This window comes from Dipteris shenzhenensis, chromosome 8 (genome assembly GCF_047967505.1).
Source record: "Dipteris shenzhenensis isolate YYH24624 ecotype China chromosome 8, Dip_SZ_1.0, whole genome shotgun sequence".
Lineage (NCBI taxonomy): Eukaryota > Viridiplantae > Streptophyta > Polypodiopsida > Gleicheniales > Dipteridaceae > Dipteris > Dipteris shenzhenensis.
Window position 1 is genome coordinate 41327197 of NC_141603.1, and position 21546 is coordinate 41348742.

At 46.4% G+C, this 21546-nt stretch overlaps 1 protein-coding gene across 1 annotated transcript in view; it reads right to left on the reverse strand.

Moving 5' to 3' along the window:
* The window catches only part of LOC147899512 (B-block binding subunit of TFIIIC), a 131156-nt gene extending 119211 nt beyond the window's left edge, over window positions 1-11945 (reverse strand). The window contains exons 1-2 of the mRNA XM_087377855.1: window positions 11756-11945; window positions 11335-11665 (exon numbers count right to left, since the gene is read on the reverse strand). Coding sequence (XP_087233981.1) covers window positions 11335-11665; window positions 11756-11810 — 386 coding nt within the window. The 5' untranslated portion in view covers window positions 11811-11945. The remainder of the gene's footprint in view (window positions 1-11334; window positions 11666-11755) is intronic.
* Window positions 11946-21546: the final 9601 nt, after the last annotated feature.

Sequence of the window (21546 nt, forward strand, 5' to 3'; positions counted from 1 at the left end):
TTCCTGCTCCGCAAAGGGGCGGATGGGAAGATTGTCGCCTTGGCCCCTAGGGATGGCCCTAGCTTCGCCTTCACGTTCCTCAGCGATGGCACCGAGACCTGGACAGACGACTCGGTTTGGGAGGCTCTCAGAGAGCAGACACACGCCCAGGTTTGCTCCTGGATAGGCCCGTCCGGTGGGCAGCTTCTCGAGACTCAGTGGTCCAAGGGCGATGTGCGCCTGCGGTGGCGTTGCGCCGCCAAACGCTTCCGACTGATTGTGATCCTCAGACCTCCCCTGTCATGGCCTCTCCCCCAGGATGTCAGAGCTTGGTCCCATCAGAAACTCCGAACCTTCTATGGGATGACCACTTCAGAGATCTCGAGCTGGCTCGAGAAAGCATTTGTTCATGGCACCAAAGGCCTCTCGCCTTTGCTGAAGGTGTTGAAGAACGGGCAAGACGACCCCGTCTCCCCCTCCAAACCTTCTCATAAGCGGCAGCGCCTCCATTCCGACATGTCTGATTCTTCATTGACTTCGACCGCGAGCAGACAGTTGTTCGCAGCCCCCCATCCCTCTCCATGAGCCTACACCTCGTATCCTGGAATGTGAACGGGTTTCACTCTTCTGGCACCCGTGGTCCCAGGAAGCTCATTTTGCGACAGGAACTTCAGCCTGCAGTGATTGGTCGTTTGGATGTACTTCTGCTCCAGGAGCACAAGCTTTCTGCGGCTCATTCCCGTAGCTGCGGGAAGGTTCTCCCTGGACGTTCCTACACTTACTGGGAGCCCTCGATCGGCGCACAGGGGAGGAGTGGGGGTGTCTGTACCTCCGTGTGCCAGCAGTTAGCCCAGGGAGTTTTCGTCATGGCACGTTGATCCCAGGCCGAGCCCTTTGGGTAGGCCTGGATTTGGAGGGATCCAAAATTGGAATCCTCAACATTTATGCTCCCACAGACCTCCGATGCAGAGCCACCTTCTGGAGGACACTTACAGGGATTCTTCCAGACATGGATTCCTGGATTGTTGGAGGTGACTTCAACAATCTGGAGACCTTGGAGGACCAGCAGGGCAGAGGTCTGGAGTTCACAGGTATGGCTCAGGCAGAGCAGTCAGCTTGGGACTCTTTCATCTTCGCGACAGGAGGGAGGGACAGTTGGAGAGATCCGTCCTTCCGGCGTTGGCACGGGAGCCTGGACTTCTCTTGGGGCTTCCGCAGGGAAGGAGGCAGACTCCTGGAGAGGCTTGATAGATTTTATGTCAGTGATTGGGCCATCAGCAGAGGCGGTCAGGCGGGTATAGTTCCAGGGACGACACTTTCCGACCATGCGCCTGTGCTCCTTTCATTAGATTCGGCAGCCCAGACCCTTCCCCCCCGGTCATGCAGGATTCCCGACTCCATTTTCTCGAGGGTGGACGTGCGCAGCAGTATTTGCAGTCTTTGGGACAGAGACTGGGGGGAGTGCGTGGATCTGGTGGACTCAGTTGCGCAGGCTCTGCAGGAGTCCAGCCAGATCTGCCAGCTAGCAGCCCTACAGGTTCGGCAGGATTGGTGGGGCAGAGAGAGCTCTTCGGAGGGACCTCGCCTCCATTCAGCGACTCCAGCAGGCTTCCCCGGGCTCGGAGGAGCTTCGGATCCAGGCCCTTCGAGCCAGAGCCCTCCTGGAGGAGACACTCCAGCGTCGCTCAGAGTTTTCCTATCACGCCTCTCTCTCCTTCTGGGCCCGGAAGGGTGACCGGATGTGCAGGAGTTCTTCAGGACGCATGGCCAGAGAGCTGCAGGTGATCAGCTTCGGAGTCTCAGGACAGCGGATGGTCACATCGTTACGGATCCGGGGGAGGTCCTGGGGTTGGCCACTGACTTCTACAGGACCCTCTTCCAGCAGGAGCCGCTTGCCCCTCGTGCTAGTCGTGCCCGTGAGGAGGTGTGGAGGCACATTCCATCCCTGGTCCAGCCTAGCATGCAGGCGACGTTGTTGGCACCGTTCACCCTGGATGAGATGTTGGAGGCCTTGATGGCTATCGACGGACAGAAATGCCCAGGTGAGGATGGGCTATCCCGAGCATTCTTCACCTCCTTCTGGGACCAGATCCATCAGCCCCTCCTTGCAGCTCTGCAGGGGATTTTCAGTAGCGGTCAGATGCCAGAGAGCCTTTCCTCGGGACTGATTTGCCTCATCCCGAAGGGAGGAGATAGACAGGAGATCCGCCAGTGGCGTCCGATCACTCTCCTTACCACTGCTTACAAAATCCTCGCCAAGACGATCAGTGCCAGAGTTCGGCCTCTACTCCCAGACCTCATCCATGACACTCAGACAGGCTTTGTCCAGGATCGCAGTATCCTGGATAATGTCTTCACCTTTTCAGAGGCGGCGGAGTGGGCTCAGCACAGCGGATCACACCTTGCCATTCTACTTCTCGACTTCGAGAAGGCCTACGATCGCGTGGACTGGTCCTTTTTGGAGGGGACTCTGGAGCGGCTAGGTTTCCCGGCAGGTTGGATTCAGGGTATCTCAGCTTTGTACAGGACAGCGTCTAGCAGGGTCATCATTGGAGGCAGGATGGGTGAGCGCTTTAGCTTGGAGAGATCAGTGCGTCAGGGCTGCCCCTTGCTCCTTACCTGTTTCTTTTCTTCGCCGAGGCCATGACTTACTACCTTCGGGCGAGGTCCACCGGGATCAGGGGTGTTCGCCTTCCACTCCGGGAGGACACGGAGCTTTTGGACTCGGAGTACGCAGATGATACAGCCCTTTATGTCCAGGACGATGAGAGGATGCTAGAGAGGGTGCGGATGGCCCTGGAGGTCTTCTGCTCGGCCGCTGGTGCGAAAATCAACTGGAACAAATCAGTTGGTTTTCTCACAGACCCTGGGGCGTGTTCTCAGTGGGGGCGATTTTTGGGTTTCAGATGGATTCCACGGGGACAGACAACTAGATACCTTGGCTTTCAGGTTGGCCTAGACATCACGCCAGCTCAGCAGTTTCTCCCGGTGCTAGACTCCATCCGACGGAAGCTGGCTTTCTGGAGCACTGCTAAGCTGTCTCTTGCAGGTCGTGCCCTGGTAGTTAACCAGGTCCTCCTAGCCACGGCTTGGTATGTGGCTTCCTGCTGGTGCTTCTCGAGATCCAGCGTGGCACAGCTCAGGAGGTTGGTTCGGAACTTCCTTTGGTCTGGGGAGGATGGTCTTAGAGATACCAGAGCCAGGGTTGCTTGGCAGACAGTCATTCTTCCGCAGGCTGAGGGTGGCCTGGGGGTCATCGATCCAGAGCTTCAGAGTCAGGCCTTGTTAGGCAAGCTTGTCATCCGCGGTTTGACCCCGGGGGGGCAGACGTGGAAGATGTTACTTCAGTAGGGAGTCGGCTCTTGTGTCCCGCGCCGAGGTGGAGAGTGGCTACCGTCCCTCAGGTGGATCTTCACTTCCGCCCCGCTCACTCAGCCCCGTTCCCCACTCGTTCGTAGCCTCCTCATGGTTTGGAGGCGGCTCCGCCTCAGTCTCATTCAGTCCCCTCCCAGCTGTCAGGAGGAGATCGATCGCCAGCCGCTTATCTGGAACGGTCAGGTCAGAGATGCCAAGGCCTTCAGTTGGGGGAGAGATCACATATCAGGTGGGACGGCTGGATGAGGGGGCCAACCCGGTCCCTTCGAGTTTGGAGGGATACGTACAGACATCTGGAGATGGCTCATCTTGCAGACGCAGCTGGAGGTGCACGTGAAGTCCAGGCGAGACGCACGGAGATCGACGGTGCGATCCCAGCTGTTTGGTTGGTTCCACCTGAGCCTCAGGTCCTCATGCCTGGTGACACCCGCTGGCTGGGACAGTTCACCCCCCGTGGCATCCCACTGGTGATCGCAGGACGTATGGATGACTCCTCTATCTCCTTCTTCGCGGTTTCTGGGGATGGACGACTCAGGAGAGAGGATGCGCTCATCGACCCCCTACTCCCGTGGCAGAGGGTTCGGGTCGTAGGCCTTTTGGGGAAGGTCTGGCGTACCGACCCTAGCATCGAGCAGGACCAGTTGCAGCTTTGGCGTCTTTGGCTCTGGGAGGGGCGGGCCTTGTCAGAGCTTGATTGGGACCCAGGAGAGTGGTGGTGGCCAGAGATTGTGACAGGACAGGGGCCGACTTCCTTCTTCGCCTACAGCACGACTCTGGGCAGGCGAGTTCTCGGGAGGACCGCCCCCCCCACCCAGCGACCCAGCTGGTACGCACAGGGTATTTCCAAGTTCTTTTTGCAGCTGGCGGCCGCGGAAGATCTCATACTTCCTGTGGCTTCTTGCCCACAAAGGTCTTCCAGTGGGGAGCTGGTTGAGGCAGATAGGCCAGGACGGATGCTGCCAGATTTGCCATGCGGATGAGGAGTCACCAAAACACTGCCTGTGGAGCTGCACTCGCGCCCAGGAAGTGTGGAGGTGGACTTTCGGGCTTCTTACTCGCGTAGCACCAGAGCTAGGATTGATCACTTGGGGCGCGTTCTGTTGGTGCAGCACCGCACCTGGTCTTCATCACTTATTCGAGGCATGCCAGCAGGACCCCACCTTCCTTATCACACAGGGGACGTGGGGGCCGCTCGAGGGTATCCCGCAGCACCTAGCAGAGGCTGATACAGGAGTTCGGGAGAGGCAGCCAGTCTGGGAGATTATCAGCAGCATTACAGGGTGGCACATTTGGACCTCGCGCTGCGCGCAGATCCTCGGTGGCACCTCCTTATCGACTGCCCAGATCATGGCGGAGATTTGGAGTGAGATTATTCATACCCTCAGAGGCCAGTGGGACCAAATTCAGGGAGACTCCCGGGCCGGACAGGAGAAGCGGAGACGCTTCCTCCGGGCTTGGGACACACAGGGCCTCTTCTTCGAGCAGACTACGCAGGGCCTTCGGTGGCACTACTCACCACCCCGATGGCTGTTCATTCACACCCGTCATATCCCTCCGTGAGAGTATGATTTATTATGCTACCTTTTAGGGCTGTGTCCGATTTGTGAACGCAGCCCGTCAGCTATAAGCTGACCTCTTGTATCTTGTTCTCGAAGTAATATAATTAGCACTGTTTTTTCGGCAAAAAAAAAAAGACAATAAATTAAACACCAATGCAATCACAAGGAAACAATTATTCTCATTATTTTATAATTAGTTGGTTTTCTATTTGTTTATTTTAAAATTAAAATTTAAAAAAAAGCGAGTGGGAGAAAATTTATAAAAACAAAATTATATTTATATTTATACTAGAGTGGAAGGCTGCATTGAAGGCAGAGATGGCCACCATTATGAAGAATGACAGCTGGGACCTAGTGCCCAAACCCTACAAGCGGAAGGTCATAGGTGTCATGACAAGAAATCACTAATCCGTGATTAGTAGACATTAGGACATTATTATATATTATACGCCAACGGTGTAACATGTATTTGTATTTATGATGAACACCGACCGAATTGTTATGGCGGTGGATCGTTTGAGTAGATAGGGCTACTCGAACTGGAGCCACTGCTTCAGAAGGCATCAAATTCGGACATGTGACACTTATTTTATTAATAAAGATGTGCAACCACGTGTCTAGGTCCTAGGGGCAATAGGAAGGGAAGGGTGCATTAAGGTGCATTGGATGGTAGTAGATGCATGGATCATAGGCTAAGGGTAGGTCTAAATAGGAAGATGGAACTTAAGTAATCTCAAGGGACATTAATGAAAGGGTATAACATTGCATTCCTTTGCCTTCTTTCTCCCACCTTGCATGTAGGTCGAAAAGAGAAACAAGTACTCTCACGAGGGCACTCAATTAGCATTCAAAAACTGCATGCATTGCACACATTCGCATTCTTGAGAAGTCTGGTTCTTCACATTTGGTATCAGAGCAGCAACAACCCACGGCTGGGACAAGAAGACAGAGGGATCGCGACGAGAAGAGAAAGAGGAGAAGTGAGCAGAGACTGAGACGAGAACACACGGGTAGACAACGCATGCAGCAGAGGTCCGTACGGACAACCAGTGCATGGTTAGGCAAGCATCGTGGTGGGCGAGAGTGTGCCGTACGGAGAGGTCCGCACGTGCGACGTGAAGGTGACAAGGAATGCGGGACCCGAATTCGCAGACGAATCCTTGGATCTCAGTGAATTGGCGTCTCTACAAACTTTGCAAACCTTGTCACGAGCACCACTCTGAGAGGTCCGAATCCTTGGATGTCTATGAACCAGCCTCTGTCGCAAACTCTGAATTCTGAAAATTCTGCTCTTTGGACGGGGAACAGGGTGTCCTAACGGGGTGACTCCTCCGTGTAAATGAAACCTTAAAACCCTTAAACCGTGTAGAAAGGAGACCCTCCCCCCCCCCCCCCCCCCCTCCCCTTTTTCTCCCTAATGGGAAGTCAAATTGGAACAAGATTTTAAGGGGGTAACCCACCCACCAAGTACCCCCTATAGCAGTGTCTAGAGCTCCAATCCACTCAAAACAAGTAGCCCAAACTGAGTGTATGAATGTATAGCATAATTGAAGGAAGAAGAGGTCATTTCAAGTGGGTTTTTTCGACACAAGCGAAGCGGGAGTCGGGTAAGTACCACCAACTCTATAACACTTGACCCTTGCTGTACAATAAAGCCCTTTTCTGAAATTACAGCAAGTCATTTTCTCTCTTGTATTACTAAAAGGAAAGAATAGAAGGGGAAGGGAGATTTAAAAATGAACTTATCCTTTTTCCTCCACTACCAGAAGAGGATAGGGAGAGAACACCATCACCTCCTCCTAAAGAGGATAGTTAGATAGAAAAGATCCTATTCTTCAATGGTCCAAGTTTGTAGAGCACCTCAAGGCCACTTTCATGCCTCCGAGGCATGAAGAAGAATTGACCTTCCGTTGGGAAAGGTTTAGGCAATTCGATAACGAGAGTAACGCTGAATTTACAGACAGGTTTTGAAAACTCTCGTTAGAGTTACCTGAGGAGTGAGGATGATAGAAGAAAGAAATATTATTTAGCAGCTTTTAGCCCAAAAGCGAGGTATGAGGTTGAAATGTTCAACCCAACCACCCTTAGAGACCTCACTAAATTGGCCGAGATTGCTAAGAGGAAATTGAATCCTCGTAAACCCTTCAACAAAGGAAAAGAGAAAGCTATTGTACAAAATGTAACAGCCAATCATGTCCTGGACGGATACCATTTCCTTCCATGATTGACTATGAGAAGAAAAGCATACCTTTGTAAGACTAGAATATATCCAATCGTTTTATGTTGTTCTTGTTGGAAAGGTCACCTCCCCCCATATGAGGAGAGCATGGGGGGGGGGGGAACCTGGTGTCTGAGAGAAGGCCACATGGGCAGCACTATGGCTGCCATCTTCGTCAAGGTGGTGAGGGATCAACTGCATCGGTTGGTCAGAAGGTGGACTCGTGCCATTTGGCCTTGATGGGACTGAGGAGGCTACCACGGAGTTTCAAAAGCTTCGTTACGACTGTGACAGCAAAACAGAGGACCAAACCTCTGGCTTTTGAGAAGTTGGGTCCATTACTACTCCAGGAAGAAGCTAGGGAGAAGCTCTACAACAACGACAGCGATGACAAGGCGTTGCTAGCAATGGATAATGCTGGCAAAGGGAAGGGCAAGCGTAACGGTGGCAAGTCCCAAGAAGGATGACTCTAATGACAAGGACACTTCCAAGAAGGGGAAGCAAAAGAAAAGTGCTTCTATAGTGACACACCAGGCCATTTTGCGAAGGATTGCAGAAAGAAGAAGGCGGATCAGAAAAACAAAAAGGAGTCCAACTCAAATTCAAATGGTGACACAAAAGCCAAAGCTAATGTGGTAATCGAAGAACTGTTCTTGGTGACATCTCCGTGTGTTACTGTGGTCAAATATGCTGACCTAGAAGCCACAATGAAGATGTCTGACATTGAGATGTGGGTCGACAAGGAGTCAGAAACCTTTGTGAAGGTGAAGGACAGCATGGAGTGCTTGGAATCTTCCAGATGCGTGGCTGTTGATACTGACACGAGGGTGGATTCCATGGAGTGCCCTAGGGTTTCATGTTCAAATGGATGCTGTAATTCAGAAGGGGACAGTACAGGATTGCACAGGTTATTGGTATGTGCCTTGATGAGATGCATGGTTTGCTTTCAGAGCAAGCACACATGTAGTACAACGGTCTGGTATGTACTTGATGTTCTTAATTTAAGCCTTTATAGCATGTTGTGGAGAGAATCCGCTCTTCATATGTCTCAGGTAATGCGAGATTGGAAGGAATGGGCCTTCTTCGAAGGTAGAAGGGAAAGTGTGGCTGCTTCTTCTTGAGAGCTCGGTGAGAGTTCGTGGTCCAAGTTATCTGGAGATATTCTTGGGATTTCATTTCTCGAGATGGTTATTTTGTTGCGGACCTTGCCAAAGGAAGGACAAGTTGAAACAGACCCTCAAACCATGGTGCCTGGATGACTCCATGTTGTTCACTCATTATTAGGGAGAGTTCGAAGGCACTGAAGGTGGTGGTGCCAGGAGGTGCTACCATAGATGGGCCTATGTACCAGGATGGTGTGCGGAACCGGAACCGGAACTGGACCTGGTGGAGCAGGAGCCCACTGGATGAAAAGCCAGGAAAAGATTTCGACATCGAAATGTTCCAGAGGACTACGACTAGAGAGTTACTCGAACATCGTCATTGACGTGTTGGCATTGGGCCTAGATGTGTCGGTGAGAGGGGATGTTGGAAAGGTCACCTCCCCATCTCTAACAGTTCTAAACTCTACACAAAAAATAAACGAGAAAACGAAAGAGAAGAAAAAAGAGGTAACAAAATTTTTTGAAAAAAAAAAGGAAGACATACTTAACAAGCAAAGAAGCACTTATGTCGTCATCAGTGCCCAAGCATAAGCAGCTATACTGGGTTTCTAAAGACCCACGGAGTCTCTTGGGCAAACCCAATGCTGACTATAATACGTCACACACCCCAAAAACAAAGAGAGAAGAAAGGTTTTATTAAAATCCTCAGAAGACTGATGGGTCTATGAGACTGTGAGAATCCTAATACAAACAAACTATGAGGGTGGAGCTACTAAACGAGCATCCACGCCAATGCAGAATACAAAAAGATAGTGCTAAGTACTACATAGTCATGTCAGAGTGATCGACTACGCATCAGTATCCACATCATCATCATCATCCGTTCATCCATGTGGATGAGACAGTGGAAGCATGAAGTTGGCAATAGAGTGTTGTCAGCTGCTCGTGGGTGTGGTCCTGTATCGTCTCCTGGTCATAGCTTTGCGCCTAACAAGGGCTACAGTGACCCATCTCGGTCGAGCTCCGACTCTGAACAGAGGGGGCTTAATCCTAAGTGTAATTTGTGCATCAACCCTCTATCTGAGCTGTCGTGTCACTAACTCTAGATCTCGATCATGTCGTGGCCTCGCAGTATGGGAGTCCACATGCTCTAGCTGGAAGAACTCCGTGATCGAGCCCTGAGAAGGGTCTACCAAGGAGGAGGTCTGCTCCTGTCTCCGAGACTGAAGTAGACACTCGCGATGCTTGACTGCCTCATGGATGAAAGCCGCCAAGCATCTCTGGTCTGGATGGGAGAGAAACCAAGACAACATCCCAGAACAGTCTCTGAAGAGGTAATAGAAGCGTCCTCCGATCTCATAGTAGACTGGGCACCTGAAAATGAAATGTTCATCTAACTCGACCTCTTGTGTGTCACATAATGTGCATATGTGCCTCTCCTGGGGTAGACCCTCTGCCCTGCCACTCTCAATGCGCAGTCTATGTGAAGAGACCCGAAACTGCCCAATAGAGATCCTCAGTGAGTGGGGTAAGTGGATCTGCGTGTATCCTCGTGGGTCAATGAAACCCTCCTCTGTGATATGTAAACAATGATCCCTGTAGAAGCTGAGCTTCACTGAAAGCTCGCTGGGTCCCAACCAAGTCCGAAATGTGTGGCTGTAAAAGATCTCTCGGATGATCTAATTGAACTCGTGTGACAAGAGAGGAGAGAACGGCGCGTCCATGCTGTAATGGAAGGGAGGGAGTCTATCCATGTGGAGCCCCAATCGCTCAAGCCATCTCTCTATGCGTGCATACCAGCATCTCTGGTCACCTGTGTAAGAATTATTGCCATATTCTAGGCAGTGTGTCTTAGGTGCAAAATTATCAATTCTGCTGATAATTGGTCATGCCTAGGCAAGTTAGTATGCTCTCCAAATATGGCCCAGACCTTTGGCTTCTTCTGAAACGGTGCTAGCAAACTGCATCACACTAGCAATCCAGGGAAGGAATGTGAAGCACAAGGAGTTAATACAATGGAAGGAAACTCTACCTCCACAAAGCTTTTCCATCCTCATGCAATTAGTTGTGTTGTCTACAACATCCTGGACCACATGCTAAGACCCTATCTCAATGAGTCTCTCAAATGTGCTGAAAACTCACTTCACTTGTATTGCTAGCACCTCCGCACAAGAAATAGGTACCAAGGCATGAGGATACCAGTATATTAATGATGTCCCTCCTAACATCACTCCAACCATCGGCGGGAATTGGTAAGAGGGAGTTGCTTTGTCACCATCAACAATTGCCATGCCTACTTTGAAAAAGAAGCAAGGGATTTTACCGGGTATATTGTCCACACATTATTGAAAGAGCGCTGTAGCGTGTGGTAGATATTGAAATTGGTAGGACTGTGCTTGTCATGTGAATGCAATTTTGCTTTCGATGTTCTATAAACACCATAGGATTTACAAAGCTCTTGTACCTATCAAGGAAAGGTAGAGGAAAATTGGCTGGAACTGACAGACTCACCAAGACACCGCCGTCAAGATAAATCTGAGAACGAGACCAATCAAACCCACTTTACCCAGAAACACTGATGGCACACCCTCACACAGACACTAGCCCAGCCTCCCTTCTAGCTATCAAGGAACTCAAGCCAACAGAGGATGACACCTAGAGTGACATTAAGAATTGGATACATGCATTGGCTAGACTTGATAATAGCAAAACCATACATCAGAGGTGGAAGCACAAACGATATAAACGATATAACTAGAAACGCCAATCTGGGATGAAGAGTAAGAAGTCCAAGCATAGTGGTAAGAGGCATAAGAGGCATGCCATAAGAGACACGTAAGATATGAGATTGTAAAGATTTTAATTTTAATCCTTGCCTTGTTGACAAACAAATGTCTAAGCTGCTTGTACCTCCTCCACTGCTGCGCCTCTATGAGGACCTCGTGCAGTTATCACTTTCGCTCATTATTAAATTGCAAGTGCATAAAAATTACGGGTGTAGACGTACTACCATTAGTTTCAAGAATAATCATATGAAGATGTACTTTTCAGCACAGTTCTGGAACAAAAATCTCTTAGCCTAACAAAGAGCATCCTTTACCTGGCCTTTCCGAGGCGTTCAAGGATCATGCGTTGCTCAGCCGACAGTCGAGAATCGCAGTGCTTAAGATCGTACACGCCCAAATAGCTATCTCGCAACTGTTCAGAACCAACGATATGGAGACTTACTCGCTCCGCATCCTCGACAGTTTGTATTGAAGGCTCCGTACATGATAAGGGTCTAGTCGTTGAAGAATCCGGCACGTGAAAGGCAAGGCATGTAGTAGTAAGAAGTTCCTTCCAAATTGCCTGCCTAACGGTTGGATCCAAGCGGAGTTGAGGGGCCGAGCCATGGCTGTGAAGTCCACTCCACAAGGTGGGCAGGGAGCAACCTGGAACATTGTTTCGTCCATTAAAAAAAAAGGGGAGTTATTGATTGATTGATTGACTAGTGGATAGATTGATTGGATCGTCCATACTACCTGCGAGCCCCTCAGCTGCCACTTCAAGCAAAGCGCAGGAGACGAGACCATCCATAGCTCCTGCATCACTGGGTAGCGTGGAGAAGGTGGTGATATAAATGGTTACTTTCGTTTAGACGGTGAATTCTTTTAAGTTCGATAAAAACAGGCCAACAGCGTTTGATAGTGTGGGTGTGTATGTGCCGGTTTAGATGGCTCAGGATTTTCACAGCGTCTTGTACCCCCTCCCGCATCTCCAGAGATAGTGCATCTAGCTCCTTAGTTCAAGTCCTAGGGGCAGCTTAGGATTCTATCTTGGTCATCCCATATGTCAACGCAAGAAAAAAAAAAGTTTGATATAGATATCGTCGAGCGTTTAGACCAAACGGCTAAAACGTGGCCGGTCCTCAGTTCAAGCCCCATGGACATAGATAGAATCTCAAGCCACCTTGGGATTCTATCTTGGTCACCTCGTATGGGGGCGCTATTGACACTTTCAATTTCAATACAACGCCCAAAAAAAAAGCCTTCATATAAACAAGAGCAAATAGAATCTAGTGGCTCCCTCACTTCTAAAATTCATAACTCTTCGATTCTCAGCTTGAATCACTTGCATCGGAATCCTAATTTTGTGAAGACTTGAAGTTCACTTACGATAATATCAGCTAGGCATTTTGGGATACAATATCCCTTAGAATTCGATAAGTTGGCGTCAGAAAGAGACAATAACATATACTTCTCTCTCCTATAGAAAGTGATAGCAACTCCATGATTGATGCTTAACTCCATGCGACATCTAACTGAGCCTTCACATTTAGGAAGCTTCTATTACAATGCATCTGCAATCCCTTTTGCATGAGGTCTTGCACCCTTTCCAATTTGGTACTTGCCATCACCAAAAAATTGTCCTCTTTTGTGTAGAGCATCTCCACATAACATGTTCCACTTCTACCTTCGTCTTCTATTCCTCAAACTTACTAAAGGACTAAAACTTTTGGACAAGCAATACACGATGAATGAAGGTAAGAAAAAACTCTCATCTAGAAAGAGTTTTTGTAGGCTTTGACCCACACAAATCTGAATGAACCAACACTGAGGAAGGACCACTTAGCTTAGATCAATTAGCTCTCAACAACTAATTAATTAACTCGCCTACCCTTAGCACACTCTACCCCACCTTTGTTTCAGAGACCAATAACATAGCTAATGTCTCCCTCTTTGCAGAGCTAGTTGATCTAAGCTATGCACCCCTTTCACTTTCTGTAGGCCATTTCTCAGGTTAGAGAGCATCGCCTCTTAGGCATGTATCTCCCGAGGTGTTGGTAGGGTTGTTACTCTATAAACTTTAGCGTGCAGGCTAAATCTTGTGAAGACTCGAGACTAGTTATCACCTAAATGGCCTAATATTACTACCTCGAACGCTCCCATCAGTCATGACACCACAACTCGTGTTCTTCGCTCCGATGGCAAGGCTCTCAGCCCACCCCCCTTCCTTGACTCAACCCCCTTCCCTCTCCTTGTGCTCTGCTCAAGGGCCCCCTTTTACTCCATCTCCCCTCAGCCCTCTCCCTCCACACTCTCTCTACCCTCCCCCTCTCCCTCCACGCCCTTCTCCCTCAACTCTACCTCTCCCTACCTCCCTATATACTTATTCTGGGCAACGAGATGAACCTTCTCGAATTCTCCTACGATGACAAACCTTCTAGAATTCTTAATTCCAGATTATGCTAATTTTGCCCCCTTCTCGAATTAAGCGTGAATTGTACTTTGGCTAATGTGTCCATGTCACATGTTGTCGCCCCTCAACTAAAGCTAATGCACCAATACTCATCATGGGTATGACATATAGCTAACATCGCAACTAAGCCCAAGGCCTGCTTAAGTTTGCATGGGAGCTAGATAGCCATTTGCCACCCTCATCTTCTAGCCTTGTCCTCATGCTCATCTTCTAACTCCATCATCAAGCTCATCTTCCACCCTCATCTCTCGAGTTATCATCGTGACAGTGTAAGCCTTGCACTTAGATGTGACTTGCATGCATGAAGGCTCTCCTTACTTTGTGTTCTATCTCATGTTTAATTTTAGGCTCATGCATCTTATCTATCCTCCTTATATACATACCCATATACTCCCTATCTTATCTTTCCCCATGTCAAGGCAGTGGCTCTGCATTGCCATCATGAGATATCTTGCACTATGCAGGCTCTCCTTACTTTGTGTATGCATGTAGGCTCTCCTTACTTTGTGTTCTATCTCATGCATGCAAGCTCCTTACTGATGTAACTTGCATGCATGCAGGCTCTCCTTACTTTGTGTTCTATCTCATGTTTAATTTTAGGCTCATGCATCTTATATGTCCTCCTTATATATATATACCCATATGCTCCCTATCTTCTCTTTCCCCATGTCAAGGCAATGGCTCTGCATTGCCATTATAAGATATCTTACACTATGCAGGGCTGATACATTGACATGTGTAAATGAAGCACACATACGTATGAGAGTGGCTATACATATAATTGCCAGTTTTAGCTGGCAGTGATGATGACACTATGAGAGTAAACGTGGTTTAGAGCTTGTTTAAGTTTTCATTGAGAAAATGCCCCTTGAAGTCTTTGGATACTTCCTCATTCTAGCTCTTGATGCTATTTTGTTATGTGCTATTTTCTTTGCCATTTTTTTGTCTTTAGATCCTCCTATTGGCTCCTTGATACTATTTTCATATGAGCATTCATCAATTACCTTTTTTGGTTATACATGGCTCCTTTATCCTATTTTGTTATGGGCTATTATATGTGCCCTTTTTTAGCCATATATAAATGGTATATGCAATTTGAGATTAATATACATAGTGAAGTTTGGCCTTTTAGCTAATGAAATGTCAACAGTAGTTATGAACTCTTAAGTGACTCACGTGTATGATCTCTCAATATTGTCATAAACTATTTTATTGCTTCATCCTTTTCATCATACATAGGTTCTAAGACTCCTCTATTTAGTTTTCTAGCATCACCCTTAAGGTAGTGGTAATGGAAATGTTTTAGTTTTCTCTAAGGTCTTGAGTTCTACTCCCACAATGTTATTTTGGTCCTGTACTTTTGGTGTCATAATGAATGCCTTTACTTTTTCATGCAGCTTTGATTTATATAAATGAGGTAAGTACTTGTGGTACCCTACGCTTGCTTTTTTCCTTTTGTCTTTTAAAGAGCATACTATGCAATTTTTATGTATGACTTGTTTGGCATCAAAGCATGATCAAATTGTAGCCAATTGTAGAATGAGAAACCCTATGAAGATTTGCTTTCAAATAAAGAAAAATATTTTTTTGCTTGTTACCTTTGGCCAAGTGGTGCATAGAGCTTACAGAAGACCATATGCCCTCCACAAAGAACCAGTGCGGTGGAGGCAACAACACACCACTTTCCATGTCCCATTAATGCTTGCATGGATCCATTTGTCCTCCTCTTATGACTGTAGCGATTGCACTGGCAAGCTTTAGACTTCTTAGAGCCATGTGTTTGAATGGATCAATTGTAGTGGATTGCATAGTGCCATGTGTCATGCTACAAGAACCAACATGATGGCAAGCCACAGCCTATGTAGAGCTATCAGCTTCAAGTAGCACACTTAGGCCTACATGATTAGTCCTCACAAGTTTTATGCAATAAATTAGTGTGATGTCTACAGTACAATACTTCAACGTCCATGTGACACAATTGCTCTGATGACACCATCACTACATTGCAAATAGTAAGTTTGTAGAGAGATGGAGGATGGTGTAACTCAGGGTTGGTTGAAAATTAGGATCTACCAACGTGATGCTCATGGTGAAATACCATGATACTTTAAAAATCCAACAATTGTGTAGGATACTACACATCTTCATGAGTCCCACCGCCAATTTTATAATCCCACCCACCAATGCTCATCACAACTTACTCCTAAAATAGTTCCATAATTGGTTACATGTGATCATGATTTGATACCTTAATGCCTTGGACAAGTGATTTAAATTGAATATCTCTACATCAGACACCTCACAAGGACACTAGTGTGGTTGATTGAAAATTAGGACCTACCAATGTGATGTTGATGGTGAAATATCATGCTACTTAAATAATCCAGCACATGCATAAGCCATTATATACCCTTGTGAATCACACCACCAATTTTGTAATCCGACACCCCAATGTCCATTGCTCATCATGACATGCTCCCAAAATAGCTCCAAGACTGGCTACATGTGATCATGCTTTGATCCTTGATGGCTTGGAAAAGGATGTAAATAAATACCTCCACATAAGACACCAATCGAAGACACTAGTGTTATCATCTTACCTTGCTCCTCTTTTGAGATGTATGTTAGTAGACACTCTCACTATTTTTTTTGTTAACACTTCGAAATTTATTTGTCCCCATGAGGATCACAAATTTTTGTATATCATAACCTTGTGAAGGAAACCATATGAGTATGTTTGGATAAATAGGGGTCTTGGCTTTCCTTCATTCACAAGGATATCTTTTCGAATATCATGAATAATCAAAATGAACAAATAATAAACACAATATTAGTATAATTCATGTGAAGATGTGGCCCTAGTAATATAAAACAAGGAGGTATATGGCCCATGGTGATGTGACGAGGTATGCCCATGTTCCACAGTTTAATGTCGGTGGTCCCATTTGTGCTTTATGAAAATAGTTAATGGTTGTAGTACTTTGGTATTGTAAAGTGGGATGAGGTGGTGAGGTATGTCCATGTGCTACCATTCCATGTAGATGGTCCCATTTAAGCATAAATTGAGTAAAGGTGCCACAACAATGGCAGGTGTTTTTATATTGAGGAAAGAAGGTGATGTGGTGAACATCTTCGTGCCTTGTCTTCATGGGTATTTAATAAAAGGGAATGGGTCCACATAGTATATTAGCTTTAGAAATTAGTTTTTGATCTATGTGGAAAATTGTTGTCACATGCAATTGAGGGTACATGGCCTATTTTTCTCACAAGCAAGATACCCCAACTCACACTATAGGGGAGAAACAAGAGGCTCAAATAGATTTATTGAAAATGGCGGCAGTAGTTTATGAGAATGGCGAGGAGGAGGAATGCATGTATCATTCCCCACTCTCATTCCACCCTTGTCTTGCCACCTCCCCTCTCCTATGGAGCACTCTTTGTACGTTACATGTCCCATGTTCAACCTCTTGATGTCTAGTCATGGAAAGTAATGATGATTGCTTGCAAAGGACATCTTGTTGATGCTCAAAAATGCCATTACAATTTGATGTGGCTACTAGGATTCAAGCCTAGGTCTCCATGGCAATGGAAGCCTTCATGTCCTTGAAAGAGTTCTCTTGTTACTAGGGGGAAAAAATTATTCCTTGCTAATTTTTTATGGAGGGAGGGAACAAATCCCTCCTAAAAGATTTCCCTTTCATTACACCTTAATCTCTCTTTTTGTTCTCTCGCACTATTTCTTCCTTTTCTCTCTCTTTTATGCCCCACCAATGATCATACTTTCCACCCCTTATGCTTGAATAGCCCCTTCACAATTCACTCCATCCCATCTCTCAATTTTCTCTCCACTCCCCCGTCACTTTGCCCCTTACTTTATACGCCCCCTGATTATTATCGTTGCAGGGACACAACACTCTCCATGCTCATTTACCCCTCTCACATCGGCACCACCTTTGACAACAACCCCCTCACTGAACTCTATGGCCCCTCACTTCTTGAGCAATGCCTCTATCACTAGCCCTTCCTCACCCCCTCATAGCTCTCGGCCACCCACCTTCCTTCATAATGACTTTCCCTCCATCCTCATGCTACTCTCCCTTCTTAAGTACTACTACCCCTCCAACCCCCTCACGGTGTACCTATCACAGTTCTACCTCTCACCATGCCCTTCATCCTCCCCCTTCTCTCGGCCACCTCTCAACATGCACCCTGCCCTTGTTGCTACACGTACTCATGCTCAACTCATCTTAGTTGCTTCCCTCCAACACCTCTCCCTCCCTTCACTCACCTCATAGCTCGTCTCTTGGACCTCATCTTTGTGACCCCCTCCACCCTTGATGGCTCCTCTGTGCAATATCCTCGTGCAATCTCTCTCTTAGAACCCTCATCTGCCACTCCACTCACCACATCCCCATCATTTCATTAGTCCCCTATTGATAGCTCTTCCCTTTCACTTGTGCAACACTCTCCCACACCCCTACCTCTTCACACCCCATCGATCCCTCTCTCTGAGCTCCATTCACCCTTGTCACATAGTATGCATTGCCCTCATTCATCCCTCTCCTCACCATGACACCTCCCTTCCTTGATTGCCAATCTCTTAGGGCACCCCACCCCCTACACCCTGCCCTTAGTCCCCCTACACCCATGTAACCTCACAACAACCTTGTTCCCCCTCTTCCCTCCATCCATCTGCATCTGACATGTGGTAGTTCACATGGACTCCCCTGGATTTAACACATTTCCCCCGCTTAAATTTACACATGGCCTCTCCCCAAGACATGTTGATTTTATTTTTTAAAGAAGAGGATGGAAGAGAAGATGCTTTAGAGGCCATATCCTTTTGTTGAGATGGAATTTTGATGTGTTGTCAAAAAGGTAAATGTTTGATTTTTAAATATCTTCTACTTTCTGGGATTATATTCTAGAATTATGAAAAGATTTATGCAATGAGGATTTGGGAAATTCTTTTCCAAAAACACTCTATGAGGATGCCTCTAAATTTAAATAATCAATAACTTTGCATGGGAAAGTTGGATTCAGAGCTATTAAATGGACAATTATACATGCTTTTGAGCTCCTTGATAGTAGAAGTTATTATAATATTTCCTTTAACATCCCTCTCTTTTCTTCATTAACGTGGCAAAAATCCTTGCATTTTTTAGATAGATGGATGAAAATATGCAAAAATACCATGTTGCTTTCAAGCGTTGTTGTATCTCTCTAAATTTCCTCATGAAAGATAATTTTAATTGGTGCTTCTCACGTTCCTATAAAGTTTGGTACAAAAAGGAAATTGACTTCATCCAATAAGGTTGGGCAAATTTGATTGTGAGGTTTGTTGAGTATTTTGACAAGATGAAGAACCTATAAGTGTATATTTGTTGTTGCGGCAAAACTTGAGGCAAGGAGAAGGGGAGATTACTCATTGATATGCAGATCAAGAGGAAACTCTCTTAGATCACCTAATTTCCATACAAGTAGATAGTGAAGGTTTCAATGTGAGAATGACTCAATATGTGTTGAGTCACATGATAGGCCCAAAAAGATGATAACAATATGTGAACCCCTTGTGATGCAAGATACAAAGATGTTGATTGGCTTGATGGAAATAACGAAGGTCCTTAGGTCCCAAAGGAACAAAATGGGAACAAGAGGATTATTTAGTTGTGGAAGATATTGCACATCGATCACTCATCATGCTTGCCCAACTCACTACACTCACACTTGTGAGAGTTGCAACTGTGTCTCTCCAATCATGAGTCCAAAACGAAGGGAAGATACATGAGATCTTATCCATCTTGGAAGATATCTATTATCATCGTCATATGGCCGATTGTGTTTAGGGCACCTGTGTTGATGATGGAGCTATTTGTAATGTCATGGTACCATGCATTATCAAGAAGTTGAATATTATCTATACTAGAAAGTCATCTATGTGCATCAAAGTAGCTAAAAATATAAGGCTACCACTATGGGAATCGTTAAAGATATTATAGGCAGAGTGAAAATGTTGACAATCATTTTAAATTTTTATGTGATAGACATCAAAGATACAAATAGAAGTTATCTGTCTATTGTAGGTTGATCTTGGTTCCAAAGTAGTGATTGGAAGATAAGACACATGTCCTTTGGTTGCTCTAAAGAAAATACCATTGTGCAACCTATTACTAATCTAGCTGTTACGATTACTAACTTAATAATCTATACTTTGGAGTTACATTAATAGTTCTAACACATCCCAAGCATCCAAGGTGACACCGACGTGGAGATGTCCTCTCAAGAGGAGTGCTCATAGCCTGTATGAATGGATGCAATATGTACTATGCAAGGAGCAGTGGGTGGCATTGCCAACATGGGAATCTCTATAGGTTCTCCATGCTACTTGTGAGGTCCTCCCCCTCCTCAAGTCAATGGCAATGCTTGTGTGCGACCTCATCCCAATCCATATAGGATGCAGCCCCCCCCTCTATTTCCTTCCACTCCTCTTACAGCTATTGCACTCTCTCCTCCTCCTCTACGCTTTCCTCCCCACGTAGGAATTTCCTCTCATCCAGGTGTAAGCTCTTCTCATGCCTTGGGTACCATATCTCCTACTTCATCTCGTCCTCCTCTAGTACCATCGGTGGCCTTGGGTGGCAAACTTGCTACTTCCCCTCCAGCCTTTGGTGACACACTTTGACCTATCATCATATCTTCTAATGACTCCACGCAAGGCACCTCGGAAAGGGATGGAAAATCAGCCTCCCAGTTGTGCCATAATTGGCATCTTGGTCTTGATAGAGAAGAAGAAAGAGGTAGACACGCTTGCCCGAGATGGAGGCATTTGTGCCAGGATGAAAGACCGTTAGCACTACATCTTCGAACTCTGCAAAGCTGAGGGTGTGAACCTTACCAAGATTCAATGCAAATCCAAGTGGGAGAAGATGAATGGTTTTTTCCACTGTGTGCATGACTATGAGCGAAACATCCCCTCCGAGCGCTTCAGCTACTGGAGCTTGATATCCAAGGAGAGGAAGGTAGCATGTCTTCTTGTAGATGACATGAATGAATTGGTATATGAGAAGTTGGTAACATTCTTTGGAGGGGATCATGACGTGGATCCTAGACCCATTCTCTTTCAATCTACTAGTGATGATGGTCCTGCAGATGCTGGTGAATGTTTGCATTTCGTTTGCATCTCCATCTCTTTTCTTCTAGTCTTGTGCCTCTCTAACATCAGCGATTGTTGGGTCTTCTAGACGATGTTACCCGAGGGACTCCCATGTTTAGCAAGACCCAATCCACACTTGATGCAGCAGCTGAGGATGGTGACTCGATAAGGGTACACTGGAAGAAGGCCTAACATATGATGGGAAATATTAAGGAGTTGGTTGACACAACCAAGAACATGGTCGAGATGTTGCAGTTGTGTGAGAGGGCTAGAGGTACTCAGTTCGTTAAGGCAGAGGCAAGCAAGGAGAAGTGGGAGGTAGCACGCCCCAAACGGCAAGAGGCAATGGAAAAGAATCAGCTCGAAGTGCAAAGGGAGAGCACACAAGTTGTGCAGTGCCTTGAACAAAATCTCCAAATTGATTGGTGCATTGGTTCTTTGAGGTCTAGATGGTGGGAGCTTTCTTTTTAGTTCTATCATTTTGGTTCCATGATGGATGGCTTCTCTACTACTCTTTATGATAGTCCCCCATGCTATGTATTTCATGGCATTTTGGATTATGTTTTTGTCTATGTTGACGTGGTTATTATTGCATATGAACATTGACTAGGTTCTTTTTTGATACAATACATGAGTATGTTCGATGCTAAAGCATGTGTTTTTTCATCTCTATGTTGAATTACATAAGATGGTTCCTCTCTATAACATAGGATGAGTCTTTTTCATTTTATAACATGGGCTGCAATGTAGACACTTCTATGTCACAAGGTCTTCTTAAAGCATGTGTAGTTGAACTTGTAATTCATGCACATTGACATTGCATTTCTTCCATGCATATCTTGTTGGTTTCATTCACACATATGTATATTCACCACAAGTGGAAACTAAAAAGCATAAACAAATACATATCTAAGTATAGTA